This window comes from Acartia tonsa, chromosome 1, assembly GCF_053477335.1.
Source record: "Acartia tonsa isolate MP-2025a chromosome 1, ASM5347733v1, whole genome shotgun sequence".
NCBI lineage: Eukaryota > Metazoa > Arthropoda > Copepoda > Calanoida > Acartiidae > Acartia > Acartia tonsa.
Genome location: NC_137260.1, coordinates 14,373,241 through 14,394,256, shown reverse-complemented (window position 1 = coordinate 14,394,256; position 21,016 = coordinate 14,373,241). Strand labels below are relative to the sequence as shown.

At 30.3% G+C, this 21,016-nt stretch overlaps 1 protein-coding gene across 7 annotated transcripts in view; it reads right to left on the bottom strand.

The window, feature by feature from the left end:
* Positions 1–21,016, bottom strand: part of LOC145313420 (nuclear factor 1 X-type-like) — a 50,092-nt gene that overhangs the window by 13,653 nt on the left and 15,423 nt on the right. For 6 of the 7 annotated variants that reach the window (XM_080152824.1, XM_080152858.1, XM_080152835.1 and 3 more), the window contains exons 3-6: positions 13,166–13,240; positions 12,762–12,948; positions 11,615–11,700; positions 6,560–6,743 (exon numbers count right to left, since the gene is read on the bottom strand). In XM_080152824.1, the coding sequence (XP_080008950.1) occupies positions 6,560–6,743; positions 11,615–11,700; positions 12,762–12,948; positions 13,166–13,240 (532 nt within the window). Of the gene's footprint in view, positions 1–6,559; positions 6,744–11,614; positions 11,701–12,234; positions 12,329–12,761; positions 12,949–13,165; positions 13,241–21,016 lie in introns of those variants that run through there. The other variant, XM_080152875.1, reaches the window with a different exon arrangement.

The window sequence follows — 21,016 nt, the reverse complement described above, 5'->3', positions numbered from 1 at the left end:
TCTGACAGAGTGAGGGATGGTACAATAATAGATAATAATAATAACTCACCATTAGTATTAACATAGTTAGCTAGGAATAGATCTAATTCTCTCACAGAGGGAGGGATGGTACAATAATAGATAATAATAATAACTCACCATGAGTATTAACATAGTTAGCTAGGAATAGATCTAATTCTCTGACAGAGTGAGGGATGGTACAATAATAGATAATAATAATAACTCACCATTAGTATTAACATAGTTAGCTAGGAATAGATCTAATTCTCTGACAGAGTGAGGGATGGTACAATAATAGATAATAATAATAACTATGAGTATTAACATAGTTAGCTAGGAATAGATCTAATTCTCTCACAGAGGGAGGGATGGTACAATAATAGATAATAATAATAACTCACCATTAGTATTAACATAGTTAGCTAGGAATAGATCTAATTCTCTGACAGAGGGAGGGATAGTACAATAATAGATAATAATAATAACTTACCATGAGTATTAACATAGTTAGCTAGGAATAGATCTAATTCTCTGACAGAGGGAGGGATGGTACAATAATAGATAATAATAATAACTCACTATGAGTATTAACATAGTTAGCTAGGAATAGATCTAATTCTCTGACAGAGGGAGGGATGGTACAATAATAGATAATAATAATAACTCACCATGAGTATTAACATAGTTAGCTAGGAATAGATCTAATTCTCTGACAGAGGGAGGGATGGTACAATAATAGATAATAATAATAACTCACCATGAGTATTAACATAGTTAGCTAGGAATAGATCTAATTCTCTGACAGAGGGAGGGATGGTACAATAATAGATAATAATAATAACTCACTATGAGTATTAACATAGTTAGCTAGGAATAGATCTAATTCTCTGACAGAGGGAGGGATGGTACAATAATAGATAATAATAATAACTTACCATGAGTATTAACATAGTTAGCTAGGAATAGATCTAATTCTCTGACAGAGGGAGGGATGGTACAATAATAGATAATAATAATAACTATTAGTATTAACATAGTTAGCTAGGAATAGATCTAATTCTCTGACAGAGGGAGGGATGGTACAATAATAGATAATAATAATAACTCACTATGAGTATTAACATAGTTAGCTAGGAATAGATCTAATTCTCTGACAGAGGGAGGGATGGTACAATAATAGATAATAATAATAACTCACCATGAGTATTAACATAGTTAGCTAGGAATAGATCTAATTCTCTGACAGAGGGAGGGATGGTACAATAATAGATAATAATAATAACTCACCATGAGTATTAACATAGTTAGCTAGGAATAGATCTAATTCTCTGACATAGGGAGGGATGGTACAATAATAGATAATAATAATAACTCACCATGAGTATTAACATAGTTAGCTAGGAATAGATCTAATTCTCTGACATAGGGAGGGATAGTACAATAATAGATAATAATAATAACTCACCATTAGTATTAACATAGTTAGCTAGGAATAGATCTAATTCTCTGACAGAGGGAGGGATGGTACAATAATAGATAATAATAATAACTCACCATGAGTATTAACATAGTTAGCTAGGAATAGATCTAATTCTCTGACAGAGGGAGGGATGGTACAATAATAGATAATAATAATAACTCACCATTAGTATTAACATAGTTAGCTAGGAATAGATCTAATTCTCTGACAGAGGGAGGGATGGTACAATAATAGATAATAATAATAACTCACCATGAGTATTAACATAGTTAGCTAGGAATAGATCTAATTCTCTGACAGAGGGAGGGATGGTACAATAATAGATAATAATAATAACTCATCATGAGTATTAACATAGTTAGCTAGGAATAGATCTAATTCTCTGACAGAGGGAGGGATGGTACAATAATAGATAATAATAATAACTCACCAATAGTATTAACATAGTTAGCTAGGAATAGATCTAATTCTCTGACAGAGGGAGGGATGGTACAATAATAGATAATAATAATAACTCACCATGAGTATTAACATAGTTAGCTAGGAATAGATCTAATTCTCTGACAGAGGGAGGGATGGTACAATAATAGATAATAATAATAACTCACCATTAGTATTAACATAGTTAGCTAGGAATAGATCTAATTCTCTGACATAGGGAGGGATGGTACAATAATAGATAATAATAATAACTATTAGTATTAACATAGTTAGCTAGGAATAGATCTAATTCTCTGACAGAGGGAGGGATGGTACAATAATAGATAATAATAATAACTATTAGTATTAACATAGTTAGCTAGGAATAGATCTAATTCTCTCACAGAGGGAGGGATGGTACAATAATAGATAATAATAATAACTATTAGTATTAACATAGTTAGCTAGGAATAGATCTAATTCTCTGACAGAGTGAGGGATGGTACAATAATAAATAATAATAATAACTCACCATGAGTATTAACATAGTTAGCTAGGAATAGATCTAATTCTCTGACAGAGTGAGGGATGGTACAATAATAGATAATAATAATAACTCACCATGAGTATTAACATAGTTAGCTAGGAATAGATCTAATTCTCTCACAGAGGGAGGGATGGTACAATAATAGATAATAATAATAACTATTAGTATTAACATAGTTAGCTAGGAATAGATCTAATTCTCTGACAGAGTGAGGGATGGTACAATAATAAATAATAATAATAACTCACCATGAGTATTAACATAGTTAGCTAGGAATAGATCTAATTCTCTGACAGAGTGAGGGATGGTACAATAATAGATAATAATAATAACTCACCATGAGTATTAACATAGTTAGCTAGGAATAGATCTAATTCTCTGACAGAGGGAGGGATGGTACAATAATAGATAATAATAATAACTCACCATTAGTATTAACATAGTTAGCTAGGAATAGATCTAATTCTCTAACAGAGGGAGGGATGGTACAATAATAGATAATAATAATAACTCACCATGAGTATTAACATAGTTAGCTAGGAATAGATCTAATTCTCTGACATAGGGAGGGATGGTACAATAATAGATAATAATAATAACTATTAGTATTAACATAGTTAGCTAGGAATAGATCTAATTCTCTGACAGAGGGAGGGATGGTACAATAATAGATAATAATAATAACTATTAGTATTAACATAGTTAGCTAGGAATAGATCTAATTCTCTGACAGAGGGAGGGATGGTACAATAATAGATAATAATAATAACTTACCATGAGTAATAACATAGTTAGCTAGGAATAGATCTAATTCTCTCACAGATGGAGGGATGGTACAATAATAAATAATAATAATAACTCACCATGAGTATTAACATAGTTAGCTAGGAATAGATCTAATTCTCTGACAGAGTGAGGGATGGTACAATAATAGATAATAATAATAACTCACCATGAGTATTAACATAGTTAGCTAGGAATAGATCTAATTCTCTGACAGAGGGAGGGATGGTACAATAATAGATAATAATAATAACTCACCATTAGTATTAACATAGTTAGCTAGGAATAGATCTAATTCTCTAACAGAGGGAGGGATGGTACAATAATAGATAATAATAATAACTCACCATGAGTATTAACATAGTTAGCTAGGAATAGATCTAATTCTCTGACAGAGGGAGGGATGGTACAATAATAGATAATAATAATAACTATGAGTATTAACATAGTTAGCTAGGAATAGATCTAATTCTCTGACAGAGGGAGGGATGGTATAATAATAGATAATAATAATAACTATTAGTATTAACATAGTTAGCTAGGAATAGATCTAATTCTCTGACATAGGGAGGGATGGTACAATAATAGATAATAATAATAACTCACCATGAGTATTAACATAGTTAGCTAGGAATAGATCTAATTCTCTCACAGAGGGAGGGATGGTACAATAATAGATAATAATAATAACTATGAGTATTAACATAGTTAGCTAAGAATAGATCTAATTCTCTGACAGAGGGAGGGATGGTACAATAATAGATAATAATAATAACTATTAGTATTAACATAGTTAGCTAGGAATAGATCTAATTCTCTGACAGAGGGAGGGATGGTACAATAATAGATAATAATAATAACTCACCATGAGTATTAACATAGTTAGCTAGGAATAGATCTAATTCTCTGACAGAGGGAGGGATGGTATAATAATAGATAATAATAATAACTCACCATGAGTATTAACATAGTTACCTAGGAATAGATCTAATTCTCTGACAGAGGGAGGGATGGTACAATAATAGATAATAATAATAACTATTAGTATTAACATAGTTAGCTAGGAATAGATCTAATTCTCTGACAGAGTGAGGGATGGTACAATAATAGATAATAATAATAACTCACCATGAGTATTAACATAGTTAGCTAGGAATAGATCTAATTCTCTGACATAGGGAGGGATGGTACAATAATAGATAATAATAATAACTATTAGTATTAACATAGTTAGCTAGGAATAGATCTAATTCTCTGACAGAGGGAGGGATGGTACAATAATAGATAATAATAATAACTCACCATGAGTATTAACATAGTTAGCTAGGAATAGATCTAATTCTCTGACATAGGGAGGGATGGTACAATAATAGATAATAATAATAACTATTAGTATTAACATAGTTAGCTAGGAATAGATCTAATTCTCTGACAGAGGGAGGGATGGTACAATAATAGATAATAATAATAACTTACCATGAGTATTAACATAGTTAGCTAGGAATAGATCTAATTCTCTGACAGAGGGAGGGATGGTACAATAATAGATAATAATAATAACTCACCATGAGTATTAACATAGTTAGCTAGGAATAGATCTAATTCTCTGACATAGGGAGGGATAGTACAATAATAAATAATAATAATAACTCACCATGAGTATTAACATAGTTAGCTAGGAATAGATCTAATTCTCTGACAGAGTGAGGGATGGTACAATAATAGATAATAATAATAACTCACCATGAGTATTAACATAGTTAGCTAGGAATAGATCTAATTCTCTGACAGAGGGAGGGATGGTACAATAATAGATAATAATAATAACTCACCATTAGTATTAACATAGTTAGCTAGGAATAGATCTAATTCTCTAACAGAGGGAGGGATGGTACAATAATAGATAATAATAATAACTCACCATGAGTATTAACATAGTTAGCTAGGAATAGATCTAATTCTCTGACATAGGGAGGGATGGTACAATAATAGATAATAATAATAACTCACCATTAGTATTAACATAGTTAGCTAGGAATAGATCTAATTCTCTAACAGAGGGAGGGATGGTACAATAATAGATAATAATAATAACTCACCATGAGTATTAACATAGTTAGCTAGGAATAGATCTAATTCTCTGACAGAGTGAGGGATGGTACAATAATAGATAATAATAATAACTTACCATGAGTATTAACATAGTTAGCTAGGAATAGATCTAATTCTCTGACATAGGGAGGGATGGTACAATAATAGATAATAATAATAACTCACCAATAGTATTAACATAGTTAGCTAGGAATAGATCTAATTCTCTGACATAGGGAGGGATGGTACAATAATAGATAATAATAATAACTCACCAATAGTATTAACATAGTTAGCTAGGAATAGATCTAATTCTCTGACATAGGGAGGGATGGTACAATAATAGATAATAATAATAACTATTAGTATTAACATAGTTAGCTAGGAATAGATCTAATTCTCTGACAGAGGGAGGGATGGTACAATAATAGATAATAATAATAACTCACCATGAGTATTAACATAGTTAGCTAGGAATAGATCTAATTCTCTGACAGAGTGAGGGATGGTACAATAATAGATAATAATAATAACTCACCATGAGTATTAACATAGTTAGCTAGGAATAGATCTAATTCTCTCACAGAGGGAGGGATGGTACAATAATAGATAATAATAATAACTATGAGTATTAACATAGTTAGCTAAGAATAGATCTAATTCTCTGACAGAGGGAGGGATGGTACAATAATAGATAATAATAATAACTATTAGTATTAACATAGTTAGCTAGGAATAGATCTAATTCTCTGACAGAGGGAGGGATGGTACAATAATAGATAATAATAATAACTCACCATGAGTATTAACATAGTTAGCTAGGAATAGATCTAATTCTCTGACAGAGGGAGGGATGGTACAATAATAGATAATAATAATAACTCACCATTAGTATTAACATAGTTAGCTAGGAATAGATCTAATTCTCTAACAGAGGGAGGGATGGTACAATAATAGATAATAATAATAACTCACCATGAGTATTAACATAGTTAGCTAGGAATAGATCTAATTCTCTGACAGAGTGAGGGATGGTACAATAATAGATAATAATAATAACTCACCATGAGTATTAACATAGTTAGCTAGGAATAGATCTAATTCTCTGACATAGGGAGGGATGGTACAATAATAGATAATAATAATAACTATTAGTATTAACATAGTTAGCTAGGAATAGATCTAATTCTCTGACAGAGGGAGGGATGGTACAATAATAGATAATAATAATAACTCACCATGAGTATTAACATAATTAGCTAGGAATAGATCTAATTCTCTGACAGATACATTGATGTGGTAAGGGTTAACACAGAGGGAGGGATGGAGACAATCTGGAGACTTCTCCAATCTTTCTCCATCTGTACTCTCAAGGGGAACTGCTTTGAACAGGATCACCTGAACCAAATCAAGTCTCCAAACCTGAAAAATAGAAATTAAAGGTAATTTTAGTAAAGCAATTAAACGTAAATATTTAAAATATGTAGGTTAATCGTCTTTTCAAAATAAAAAAAACCTCCCACATAATTTTAAATATTGGTACATACGTTTCTTTAACTTTGAAATGATTCTTTCAATTTCAAATATCACTGTTATCTAAAAATGAAGCCTTTTTTTCACTAGACACAATTAAAAAGTTATATATACAGACTTTTTCATACATGCAGCGTAGAAAAAGTTAGGATAATCAATTTAAGTCTGCATAAATAGGTTAATTTGAATGCTAGAGAAGGTTTTTGTTATTTGATCTTCTAGATTACAGAGGATCTATTATGATTCATCTTGTTGAGTTGTTTTTACCTTTAAATACCAAGAAAAAGACAAGTTTTCTTAAAAACAAACAAACAAATAATAAGCCTTCGTTTTAAACAAAAAGAATATAATAAAAAAATTATTTCATGGTCCATAGTAATTTCTAATTTTAAGGCATTTGGTTAAAAAAACTGTAGTCTTAAATTTCAGGTATATCAAGAATTTGTTATATATGGCCAATTTTAACAATTGAATGATAAGTTAAATTAGAATGCCTCTAAGTAGAATAAGCCTGTTCGACTAATTTTCAATCAGAATAGTCTTCCCTGCTTTAAAAAATGAAACACATAATTTAAGACACACAAACACGTTGTACTAATCTGGTTAAATGGTACTTATAGGCATAATGGCCTGTTAACTTTAACCTCAAGGCAATTATGTACCCATAATGTGTGGCGCATTTACGTGGGGTTGGATGGATGGTTAGATAGATGGATGGATGGGTGTGTTAGAGAAATAATATATTAAGCTTTAAAAATTCAGGGATAAGAATAGATCTTATAAATTAATTTTGTCATTATTATTATGGTGGAAAAGTTAGAGACAAAAACATTTTCTTTAAATAAAGTTTGTTTACTGCTTAAAATTCTTTTTTTTACCAAAACCCGTCCCTTCTCCCTGGGTTTAAACAAACTGTAGATTGAATAAAAGAAACTGGGAGGGAGATTTTGTGCATAGTTAACTAATTGATTGATTGATTGACAACCACGAATTTGTGTTTGTAATTAGTAAATACGTATCCGCGGCATGCAATGCGCACAAGAAATTTTCTCAAATTATTTTCTGTACATTTAAAGTTAATTTTGCCTATTTGGAGAAGATATGCAATAATGCAAATTTTACAGTTAAGATAATGTAAATTTTAAATCAAAAGTTTTCTTAAGATAATATATCCTACCGTATTTAAAAAGATAAAAAAGTAAATATTTTGAATAAAATATCTTTACTTCCTCTGACAACTGCCCACACAATTGTCCATAATATAGAATTGTCATGTAGTAAAACTGTATTTTATCCGTCCAATATTGAAATTTAAAATAAGTAAATGTCCAGAAAGGGCCATAAAAAGTCGTAACTAAAGGATATCTGACTGCTTCAATGGCTGTATCTTCAGTTCATAAAACAGGGATATATGATCCTGTTGCCAGGGATGCAGGGATGGAACAATGGGACTTATAATACTTTGTTTATATATCTTTGGTATAAGGGAAAAAGCTAGTTAATTTTTGATAAACTGCCTATTTCAATCTTTAGAGGGAAGTAACAAAGTGAAGTAATATTAAAAACTGCACAATGAATTTATGAAATGATTTTATCTTCATATTTTAGAGACTTTTTAATAAAACGTATTTTTCTTAATGTGCTATCCCTTAATACTTGGATCCAGCTACCTATTATACAGACCAGAGGGGAGGCAACAAATATATCTCAAGGTTTTTAAGAGAAGATGTGTATTTACTCGTAAAAAGAGCAACCATTTTCATGATGGCAAAGATTTTAAATTAAGAAGAAAAAGAATTGTTAGGAAGGCCAAATGGAAGTATGAAATCCAATGAACAAGAACCAAAAAGATGTTTATAAATATAACAAAAAACATTTTTTTTAAATCCTCAATGACCAACATTGACTAACCTTTGATTTTATTTTGTATGGTGCAGTTTTATTATATATTCCCTCAATCTATAAACTATATCAGTTAGGGAGTTGAATCCATTTTTATAGAAGCAGAAATATAATCTATGATTATGGTTTAAACCCTCTAAAACTGTAATCTACCTTTCCACTTTCCCCTCTCTTGGTGAAGATATCTTCAACGCCGATACGATTTTTGAAATGTAAGATTCTACTTTCCCCTCTCTTGGTGAAGATATCTTCAACGCCGATACGATTTTTGAAATGTAAGATTCCACTTTCCCCTCTCTTGGTGAAGATATCTTCAACGCCGATATGATTTTTGAAATTTAAGATTCCACTTTTGCCTCTATTGGTGAAGATATCTTCAACAAGAGAGACAAAAGTGGAATCTTATATTTCAAAAATCGTATCGGCGTTGAAGATATCTTCACCAAGAGAGAGGAAAGTGGAAGGGTAGATTACGGTTTTAGAGGGTCCAAACCATAATCATAGATTATATTTCTGCTTCTATAAAAATGGATTCAACTCCCTAACTGTATATGTGTTCTTACAATGTAGGAACTAATCTTTTTTTAGATATTGTTAGGTGCATTTAATTTTGGATGTTTAGAATATATATTTATTGTGTTACATAAAAAGGCGAAATTGATTATGAGGGTAAGTAATGCATATTGTTAAAAAATTTAATTTTTTTTCATGTAACTTATTCAGCTAGGAAAAATCTTTTGTTATTTACAACAGATTTTAGCTGTTTTCATGAAATCTATCAATATACCTTTATATGATAAAGTCAAGAAGACAGGCATAAGGAATAGTTTAATGAAAATTTTAAAACCATTAAATTTTAACTTTTTTGGGGTAATCAATTTTTTACCCTTCCTGGAAATATACAGTATTTCTGGTTTTTTTTAGCATGAAAATATTGTTTAGAAAGATAAATATATCCTTCATTTCCATATCCCTTTATCATATACATATCCCCTTCACCTTTCTTTTATTCCCTGGTGCAATTGTATGAGTCTATCCTTAATGGGTATGTATTGAGCATCTTTATGGGTAATCTGGTTGTCAAATTGACCCCTTCAATGCTCTCCAAAGGGAAATCTTTTTTATTTCATTTGATATCTAAATATCTTTCTATTTTTATATTATTTATTCTATAGAATTTAATTTATAATCTTTATTTTTTGTCTAAAACTAAAGACTAAAACTTTTCAAATATTCAAATCTAGAAGTAAAATAGCTTAAAAGCATCTAGGGACCTATATTAAGCTTTACAAGAGAACTCAATCAGTTCAGGGGTTATTAAAAGACCCTTACTACTTTTTAAGATTGACTTTTAACTTATGGAATTTCCTTTTCTATTTTTTGCTTTTTTTCAGATGCCATATTTCATTCATGATTTTAAAACTTTAGCTAACAAATATTCAACAATGTTAAACTAATAATTTAAAAGATTTATTTGAACATCTTTTTACCTACTCTATAATTTAGAAGAAATTTAAAGAAAAACATAAGATACATATGGAACCATACATTAAAGTTTTGACCTTTAACTCATAAGAAGTCAGTTTTAAAACAAAAAAAATATATAATATGTACAATTTTGCATGAAATGAAAAGAAGAATTTTGGTTAAAATAAAATGCTATTTGTGCAACACAATTGAATATTTTGAATGACCTTTATCAAAACTTATGCACAAAAAACAGAATTATATACTTAACTAAATTTGAACTTGTTGTATATGTATAACCTTTCTTTCTAATACACCTGTTTATTAAACCTTTTATAAAAAAATGCTAAAAAAGAAATATTTACCCCTGTTTGAATAAATTGAAACATTTCATCCTTACTTGTATAAAAATGATTGCATTTTTGAAGTAAAAAATGGCTGTAAATTGTATGTACATGTTTGAAATTGACTGTTAATGCATATTCTACTACTGACTTCTGCTGGTTTAAATTCAATGAAGCAAATTTAGGTCAGCAAAGCTTTTTTTACAAAGTTCTATCGTGTTTTGCTGTATTTTCTTCTATTAATTCTATCAATTTCATTATTTTACTTTTTTGCTGTTTGTTTTATACAAAATAGTATTTTCACTTCCTATTTTGTTTGTTTTATTCTATTATGTTAAGTAAAATTTATATTTGACTCTGAAGATCTCACTAACCACTTGAGCTTCTCCCATAGGTCCAGGGATGGTTTATGCTATTTTATTGTTAAACCACTTTATAAAAACACTAGCTTCTGGTGAAGTGAATGAAAAATGTATGAGTATATTTTTGTATTCAGTTACTGTCCAAATTCGACGTTTTGTTTCCCTGTATGGACCTAAGCTAACATTTAAAACAGTTAAAATTTAAAACTTTTTTTAATAATATTATTTTTGTTATATTTTCTGGGTTTAAATCTAAGATTTATTGAAAGAAAAATGTAAAAATTACAATTTTTTACCTGCTACAAATTAGTAAAAACTTTTTTTTTACAGGATTGCAGAAACACTTTAACAACTTGATACCATTTTCAGCAAGTGAAGATAAATTTGGAGCAGTTAGTACTCAATTTTTCATACCAACTTTTTTGCCCAATATTGAGATTTGAGATGAATTGAGAGGTCACGCTTTTTTACTACCCATTTTAAACCCCTTTCTAGAATGTTGCCTTTTTGACAACAAGTTTTCCCCTTTTCATAAGTCAAGGGGATGTAAATAAAACAAATATTAAAAATGAAAAGCTTTATGTGATTTTTTCGTTAATAAAATTTACTGCACAGCATTAAAATATAAAGAAAAATAACCCTAAACAAGAAAATTTATTTCCAGATAACAAAAAATAAATGTTACCTTATCAGCTTGTCTAAGACAATCAATTCTTCTCATTTTTCCTTTCTGATCTGGGTTTGATAATACACACATTGCTGGTTTCTTTCCTAGATAGATAGATAGATAGATATATAGTTAGATAGATAGATAGATAGATAGATAGATAGTTAGATAGATAGATTGATAGATTGATATATAGATAGATAGATATCTGTACCTGTAATAGAAAGAACAAAGTCCTCCCTACACTCCTGAGCTATATCCTTTCTTAGTTTACCCAGGAGTGTGCTCTCCATAGATAGATAGATAGATAGATATCTGTACCTGTAATAGAAAGAACAAAGTCCTCCCTACACTCCTGAGCTATATCCTTCCTTAGTTTACCCAGGAGCCTGCTCACCATAGATAGATAGATAGATAGATATCTGTACCTGTAATAGAAAGAGCAAAGTCCTCCCTACACTCCTGAGCTATATCCTTTCTTAGTTTACCCAGGAGTGTGCTCTCCATAGATAGATAGATAGATATCTGTACCTGTAATAGAAAGAACAAAGTCCTCCCTACACTCCTGAGCTATATCCTTTCTTAGTTTACCCAGGAGTGTGCTCTCCATAGATAGATAGATAGATAGATATCTGTACCTGTAATAGAAAGAACAAAGTCCTCTCTACACTCCTGAGCTATATCCTTCCTTAGTTTACCCAGGAGCCTGCTCGCCATAGATAGATAGATAGATATCTGTACCTGTAATAGAAAGAACAAAGTCCTCTCTACACTCCTGAGCTATATCCTTCCTTAGTTTACCCAGGAGCCTGCTCGCCATAGATAGATAGATAGATAGATAGATATCTGTACCTGTAATAGAAAGAACAAAGTCCTCTCTACACTCCTGAGCTATATCCTTCCTTAGTTTACCCAGGAGTCTGCTTGCTATAGATAGATAGATAGATATCTGTACCTGTAATAGAAAGAACAAAGTCCTCTCTACACTCCTGAGCTATATCCTTCCTTAGTTTACCCAGGAGTCTGCTTGCTATAGATAGATAGATAGATATCTGTACCTGTAATAGAAAGAACAAAGTCCTCCCTACACTCCTGAGCTATATCCTTTCTTAGTTTACCCAGGAGTGTGCTCTCCATAGATAGATAGATAGATAGATATCTGTACCTGTAATAGAAAGAACAAAGTCCTCCCTACACTCCTGAGCTATATCCTTTCTTAGTTTACCCAGGAGCCTGCTCGCCCACTTCTGCTTCACCTCCAACTTCTCTGCTATGAGCTCCTCCTTGCACCTCCTCTCCTCCTCAAGACTCATCCTCTTCTCGTGCTTCTTGAAGTATTTTCGCTTGGCGGCCTATAGTATTTATAAAATATCAAGGTTAAATGGGTTAACAAATTTTATTTGAAGGAGGGATTGGTGAAAAATAGATAATTAGGTAAATTTTGGAATAGGTGGATGTGAGATACAGGTATAAATGACTTGATAGATAAAAGGATGGATAAATAGGCATATGGATGTTTGAATGAATAGATTTATAAATAGATTAATGGATATATTGATATATTAATACCTGAAGATTGAACCAAGTGTAGGCAAAAGTCTTGACGTGTGGTAACAGGGCTTCTATAAACGGATGGAACTCATCCTACAAAAAAATTAGACGTTATTAAAATCTATGTCTGCCTTGTTCTTATATTATAAAAAGCATCATATAAAAATAATCATTCATTTCTTTGGTAAAAAAAGCATCTCCCCAGATAAACTCTAGAGTTTTAATTAAACTAAAAAAAATCATAAAGTTAATATTAACATTGTTTTTAAATTATACTATAATGCTTTTGGACAGTGTTGTAAGTCGATAATACACTTATCCTTAATGTTATTCTTGTCGAAATAAACTATTGCAATTTTAAGTCAACCATATGCCATAAGTTTTACAGAGTAATATAAAGCAAAAAAGAGTAATGTACTGTAGCATATAGTTGTCTATGTAAAAAAGCCGCTTATTTCCATAATAGATAATGGTATTTTGAGGGCATAAAGAAAGGATAAGATAGATACAAAATAGATGGACATTTTTTAGAAGTGTGGATACTCTTTAGTTCAGTAAATATGTTGGTCTGTAATTTTAACATTTCAAAGAAGTCTTACATTTTTACTTAAGATTTTGAGTTTCTCATTTTTATGTTGCTAACTTTTTATTTGAACTAAACTTAGAGGTTTGATCTAATTTTTAAGAATTAGTTTTAGACAATAAAATACCTAGGTAACTATATTTATTTTTTATCGGGCTATAGTCAATTTTGGGGATATAAAGGACAATTATGATGTTTGCTGCGCTTGTCAGAGAATGGTTACACTTGTTACTCGTGTGTAAATAAAATATGTTGGTGAGCCTTTGTCTGCATGTTAAGATGTTCATTTACTTCCGCGTTTTATCGCATACCCATAGTGTTTCATATTTGTAAAAAAACGACACATTTGCAAATAAAAAAGAAAAGTTGTGCAATCAAAAAGGGGAAAGAGCTGTTAATATACCATTCTGGCTATTTTATAAAGTGACGCGTATGCGGTAGTGAGTGCACACCTCATGTTTATCAACTTGATAATTCACAACTATTTATGCACATCAATCAAAGTTGGGCGCGCTTACACGCACACAAACAAACAAACTTGAGCGCACCAAGCGCATACCATCTTCATTTTTTATCAAAGGGATGGGAAGAAGATTTCAAGTAATTTTTAATCTAAAGTACTTAAAAGAACCTGTTCGTTTGCTAGCACATTGCGGACAGAGTTACATATATCTCGTTTCTCCTCTATACTTTTACATTAATCTTAAAACTAACATTCTAAAAATTTAAAAATGCAATCTAGACATTTTAAAAGATATATTTTGACACATCCAATTACTTTAAGTTTATATTTTGTCAACTTTTAAGCGATCAAATTATTTGATAGCACAGCAACAAAGGTTGCAAGCACGCCCATCATAAATTAAAAGACTATTAAAACTAGCTGCACGCCGCTGCTTTTATTTAGGGTTGTGTTATCATTTCCGCAATTTCAATTTATCATAACCGCAGAAGCTCTTAATAGTGTCTATAGAAAGATGACGTCATACAATACAAATGACCAATGATAGGCCATTACACAGACAAAATTACAAATGGCTGGCCAGTATACATATTACCAATGGTAAACCAGTATGACGTCATTTTTTTATGGCTATAAAAACTGTATAAAGCTTTAAAAAAGCACAAAATGCACTCCTTTGCTTAACTATTAACAGCCCACCTAAATATTGCTATAAATATACCTAATTGCGAGAATGAAACACTCTGAAGATATGACAACATACGAAAGTTAATGCACACTTTTATTTATATGTATGAATATAAATATTATGTATTATTGTGTAGAGTATGTATCACATTAGAAAAATTATTCTAGACCAATCAACAATAAGATTTTATGCCATTTTTTGTTAACTTTTTTTGACTCAAAACAAGTATCAGAAGAAAAACAATTTTGCATTAAAGAGAAAAAAATATATTTCCCTACGCTTTGCTAATAGAATATTTCAATAATGATTATCTTTGACAAAAGGCAAAACAGTTTTGTTTCGGGTCTATTTCAACTCTATTATATAGGTGCACCACTTTTTCTGCTGGACTGCTGGCCTAATACGAACACGAAATTCATTTATTTTCCAATACACTTTTTATAATTCATTTGTCAATGTTAGAGAATACAACATGGGATAACAATAGAATAAGGATTCTTAAAAATCATTCTTATGGTTATGTCGACCTTAAAGAGTTGGATTTCTGCCGTTAAAAGATCATTTTCCTGATGAATACTTCGACAAAGTTGAGCATTCATATTAGAAAGCTATATCTACCATATTTTTTATGTATAGTCTTTTCTATGTATAGTCAAATATCAATATAATAAAATAAACTTATGAAAGCTTATGGAAATTGTTTTTCTTAATGGATATATTATCAAAATAACATTAACCATTCCCCCCATCCTCTCCCCCCTACTTGATCAACAAACTGACCAATAAATGAGTTCCATGTTATATTTTCCCCCTGTCTTAATATCCACGTATTTTCTACATCCATTGTTTTCATGTTGCAACAAATTTTATTTGTAAATATATTTCTCTGTCCCATGTATATGAGTGTATGCTCTTTATAATAAAGTGTGTTTGGGTGGTATGTATTAGGTGCTTTTTATTCACTTTTATTACACTTGTATTAGTAGCGCAGCAATAATCCATATTGTTCAAAAACAACGCAGCAATTGCAGTTTGGTATCAGTTTAGATGACGAAAAAACAACATAGAAAAGCAAGGGAGGGAGGTGGAATTGGGCTGTTAATTACACTAGTCCCCAATATTTTACAATAATGTTTTCGTATTCATTGATTAATAACTTTGGGGCCTTTTATGGAATTATGATTGGTTGGTACATTAAGTTAAGTGTCGAATTATTTTAACCACTAATTGTAACCTACAGAAGTTAATTTTGTGTATCATCATTGGGGATGTACATTTATTTATCGGACATTGTCTTATTCCCTTAGATCCCTGGTATATATCAACAAATTTATAATCTTTATAAAGAATCTTTTATAACTCATATCTTTTTGTTTGGTGATTGATCTTAAAAATTCAAAAATATATGTATTTGTCTTAATATATGTATTGGTTAGACTAGAATGCATGTAAGATCTAAATTGAAACCAGCGGTGTCACCTACTCAATCTAATTCTATATGCTTCTTATACCCCAATATCCATCTAAGCATTTTTTCTATCTATCTATTTATGAAGAATGCTGAATCTAATTCTTAATGGTTTTTAGAGCTTTATTCATTATTAGGTATTCATCTTTTTATATGATTGTCTGCTGAGTAGAGGAAGAATATTACTTTCAAAATATTTATAATTGTTGTTCAATTTATCTTGGGAGATAAAAGTTATAAACCTTTCTAGAACCTATCAGAAGATTCTACTTAGAGTAGAACCATATCGGTTCTGTGATTAGCGAGATACTTTGCTACAAAAACACACAGTTATCTTGTTTCTTTAATATGTGGAAAAGATTATTTATCACAAGAGTATACGTCTGAATTACTATATGTATGATAAAAAATTCAATGTAAGCTCTAATCAGAACAATCATATCATAGAATTCAATGCGAAGATGTATAGAATCAAATGAATATTGAAAAGACGGTATTGCTAAATAAAACATGAATTACATTTGAATGATCTATTTCTAACCATATAGGTCATATACTTTTCATGGATATAGGTATATGTAAGAATCTATTTCTATATAGATCTTCTTAAGAAAAAATATAAGCTAATGTCTAAACTGCCCGATATTTTCATCAACAATATAACCATTAAAAGGTATTAGATGTTTGGACTTTTTACTTGTCTTTATTTTATTGATTTTACAAACACACACACATACAAACAAAATCGAGCATCATCCTACATCCCCCAAAAAACTACATGGGGGGGGGGGGGTACAAAAAGCTGTGAATATATCCGTCTGCCTGTGATTGATCATTGTTCAATCACACCTCCTAATCACCCCCCTCCCCTCCATGGCACGTGTATATAAAAGTATCAATCACATATTTGTAAACGTATCACAACCATATATAGAGCGAGAAAAAGATATGGGATGAGCGTAAGAAAAAAGCGCCGTCAATCGTATCTCGGTGAAAGGGATAAGGTTTCTATAAAAAAAAGAGTTTCAATAAGGTTGTTACTTATAGGATAAATAATTGTGTTACTCTTTTTTTGTTTATTGGCGGGTTTTGATTAAAAGCTGCTTAAATTTTTAAAAGAAACATTGAGTTGTTGACAATAACTATCAAAAGAAGAGAAAACTACTATTATTCTTACTTTAAAATATTCTATCATTACATAGAAGTGTCACTTTTTTTCTCATTAAATGTCCATGCTTCTTGGAAGATGGGAAAAGAGAGGACTCGAAGAATAGTGTATCTGATATAAAGGGAACAAAAACGGGTTCAATAATATTGAAAGGCCGTGGACAAAAAAAACATATAGGCCTAACAATCGAATGATTTTAAATTGTTTGGTTAATTATTTCTATGTCTTATATCAGTCTATCAATTGTAGAACATATTTTGGCAAAATTTACTAAAAGAATGGTTAAACATTTCGAATATTATTTAGGATTCTGTGGACAATTTTAACTTTCTTCGCAGTTTAAAAATCATTGAAAGTCTACTGTTAAATGTGGGACAATCTTGTAATTGGTACATGCATTTAGTTTAAAAGCCAGCTTAAATATCAAAATTCTAAGATTTTTTAGAATTATAAAGATTAGGTTTTTTCTGATTTGCATTAAAAATTAAAGGAACATGAAGAATTTTTATTTGCAAAAAAATTGCGAATATGCTTATATTCATTAAAATAATTTGATTAAATGATGCAAATGTTGAAATTATCAGTAAAGCGTAGCAATGTTGGCTAAACTCCAATATAAAATTGAATTAAGGCAGAAATAATGAATTGTTTACAAAATGACTTCAAGTGCTTTACGCTTTATGCAATTAATAAGAATTATTATTCAGAACCATAATATTATTTATTTTGTAAAGCAAAAATTGCACCTTTATTAACCAATTAAAAAAATTAATCAATCAATAATAAGATATTATCGATAATTTTCAAGTTTCTTTGATTTCTTTGAAACCCATTTACTAAAAATAAATATAGATACATCAATATAAAAACTCTTTTCTTCCTAAATTAAGAATCACAGCTTTCCTTCATCAGCTTACAAACGAACATACACATCATAATTGTAGATAATCTTTTATTTTCAATTTGTAAATTTTTAAAAGTAAAACCAAGTCATAATGATCCATGTTTTACATTATTCTGTGATTAGAAGAAGCTCCTAAAGTGTCATGTAATTGTTAATTTTCAATAGTCACGCAAAAAATATAAGTTTTGTCATTCTAAATAGTAATTGCCACAACTTTTTCTATCAACTTTGAATCATCTATTTGTACCTGTCTAAAAAAATTAATAGTTTGCTTAATTTCTACAAAGAATAAAAAGATTCTAAACATAATGAAGTACAGGCTGGTTAGTTAAAGAGTTATTATTAAAATTCAGACAATGTTTTGTGCTTGGCTCTACAGGTTTATTTTGGTGTTGTCTTGTTTTTATAAAACATTGTGTGTATATGTATAAGTGATTTCAGATGGTTTTTCTCTTGTAAAGTTTCTATCATAATCCGTCTTTGTTGACACGAAGGATCCAAAAGCCTCTTTTAAACATAAGGGTGTTTTGAAAATATTCTAAAATTTTTTTAAAGTTTAGATTTTCAGCCATATGTATAAGGGTGTGTGGAAGGGGGCGTGAGGGGTGTCTGTCTACCACCCCCTAATAATCTTAATTGGTAAGTCCTGTCTTTCTCTCCTACCCCCGCGGGGGTTTACACCCCACTGGAAAAATCTTGTGCACGCCACAAGACACGTTTCTGAATGGTTTAAAAAGCAAAAAAAAATGAGCTTTACTAATTTAAGAGACACTCTTTTTAACCTAACCTAATAATTTTGCAACCACCCAAAACTTATGGACTTACAAGCAAACAAACACGCACAGGTCCTCTTCTGAATAATTTTGCATTCTAATTTCCCCATTCATCATACACAGAAATAGATATACAGCCCTGTCTGTAGTATATACAACTATTGTTTTAAATCTTAATTTCAATTTCAAATATAGATTTACATTATAAATTCATAAGTGTATAATTTATTGATGGCCTGTGTTAGTACTTAAAGGTGCTGTTATTTCAACATTAACATTTTATAAGCATTTTAGAAAAGTACCTTTAAGTAAAAAGTTCAGTTTTTAGCTCAAAAAAGGGCAAATTCAATAAATAATCTTTTTTCAGTATTACTTTGATTCTTTGCCATTCTGAAAAATCATGTAGAGCATCAAATTACGGACAAATTTTCCCCGAATATTATATAAACATCATAAAATTAATACCAGTTTTGTTCGCAATCGCATGGCCTTTAGCCCTTCGGGGCTATCAAAACTGGTTTTAATACTGTATTTTTTTCATCTTAAATTCCGCGGAAAGCTGTCTCTAATACGATGCGAACTGAAAGTATAAAACTAAAGCGAATGAGATTCTAATCCTATTCTAATTATAGTTTACATATAAACCAGAAGTCAACAAAACATAATATGACATTGACACAATTGTTTGTGTACGTGTGTGTGGATTAGTGTGTGTGTGTGTATGGGCAAAAAAATGTCCCATCAATATTTTTGCCATGATTAATTTCATGATTTCATCATTTTTGACAACAACAATGAAAAATTCCATAGAAAAATAGAGTAGTTCTTATTAGTTGTTGGACCATAAAACAAGACGTGGATAATATGTCAGCCACAAGACCTCTATTATTAAATACCATCTATTTGGAATGAATACATGGATGCTTCCAGGAACGATAAGGTATTATACATTTGTTAATTCAGGGTACTAGCGGACAAGGTAAATTATAGGGTAGCACACACAAACAGGAAATCTGTCAATCCTAATCAAAAGTGAGGGATATTGTAATTAGCCCAGCTTTTTCATAGGTTTTTTTTTACTTTATTTACAATTGATAACCTACAGATTATCTAGGGGATTATTTGGCCGTGGCCAAACAATTTTTTTTTCAGTCTTATATAGTTCATTACTGGAAGTTTAAACAAAAAAGTGAATTTATTTTTGATTTAAAAGCACTAAATTATTTCATGTTTATCACCAAAAAAAGTCCTGCTTTGTAAGAAAGCTTTACTTAGATATAAGGGGTTGGTTTTTGATATTTTGCTGTTTTAAAAATTAGCCCTTAAGGAAGCAAGGGAAAGGGGCTTTAGGGGTAAATTATTGGGTGAAATATCACTTCCGCTCAATTAATATTTTTAATTTCAAAAGTCGTTCAGTATGATATTATATTGGCCCTTTCTTTGAAACTAAAAAAAAACAATATAATCCATGTTTCCTTTCATATAATGAGATATCTTTTGATTTTATGACACTTTTGCGGAAGCTATAGCCCATAGATTTGGTGATGGATGGGAATAGATTAAATAATGGAATAAAAAAGGTTAGGTTAGGGCGTTCAACATAATTATTTACGCAAGCTTAATATCATTTTTATTAGAAATTCTAGACTATTTTTGTTAATTACATTATTAGAAAATTGCGTTTTTTTTCTCATGGTGTTTAATGATTTTAAAAAAAGTAACTTTTTTGCTTACAACTTTGCCCCAATCCACAGTAATCCTTACTGAAACAAAATGTTTTATTTTGTTATTAACATCAGTTTATCTTTAAATTAATATAAAA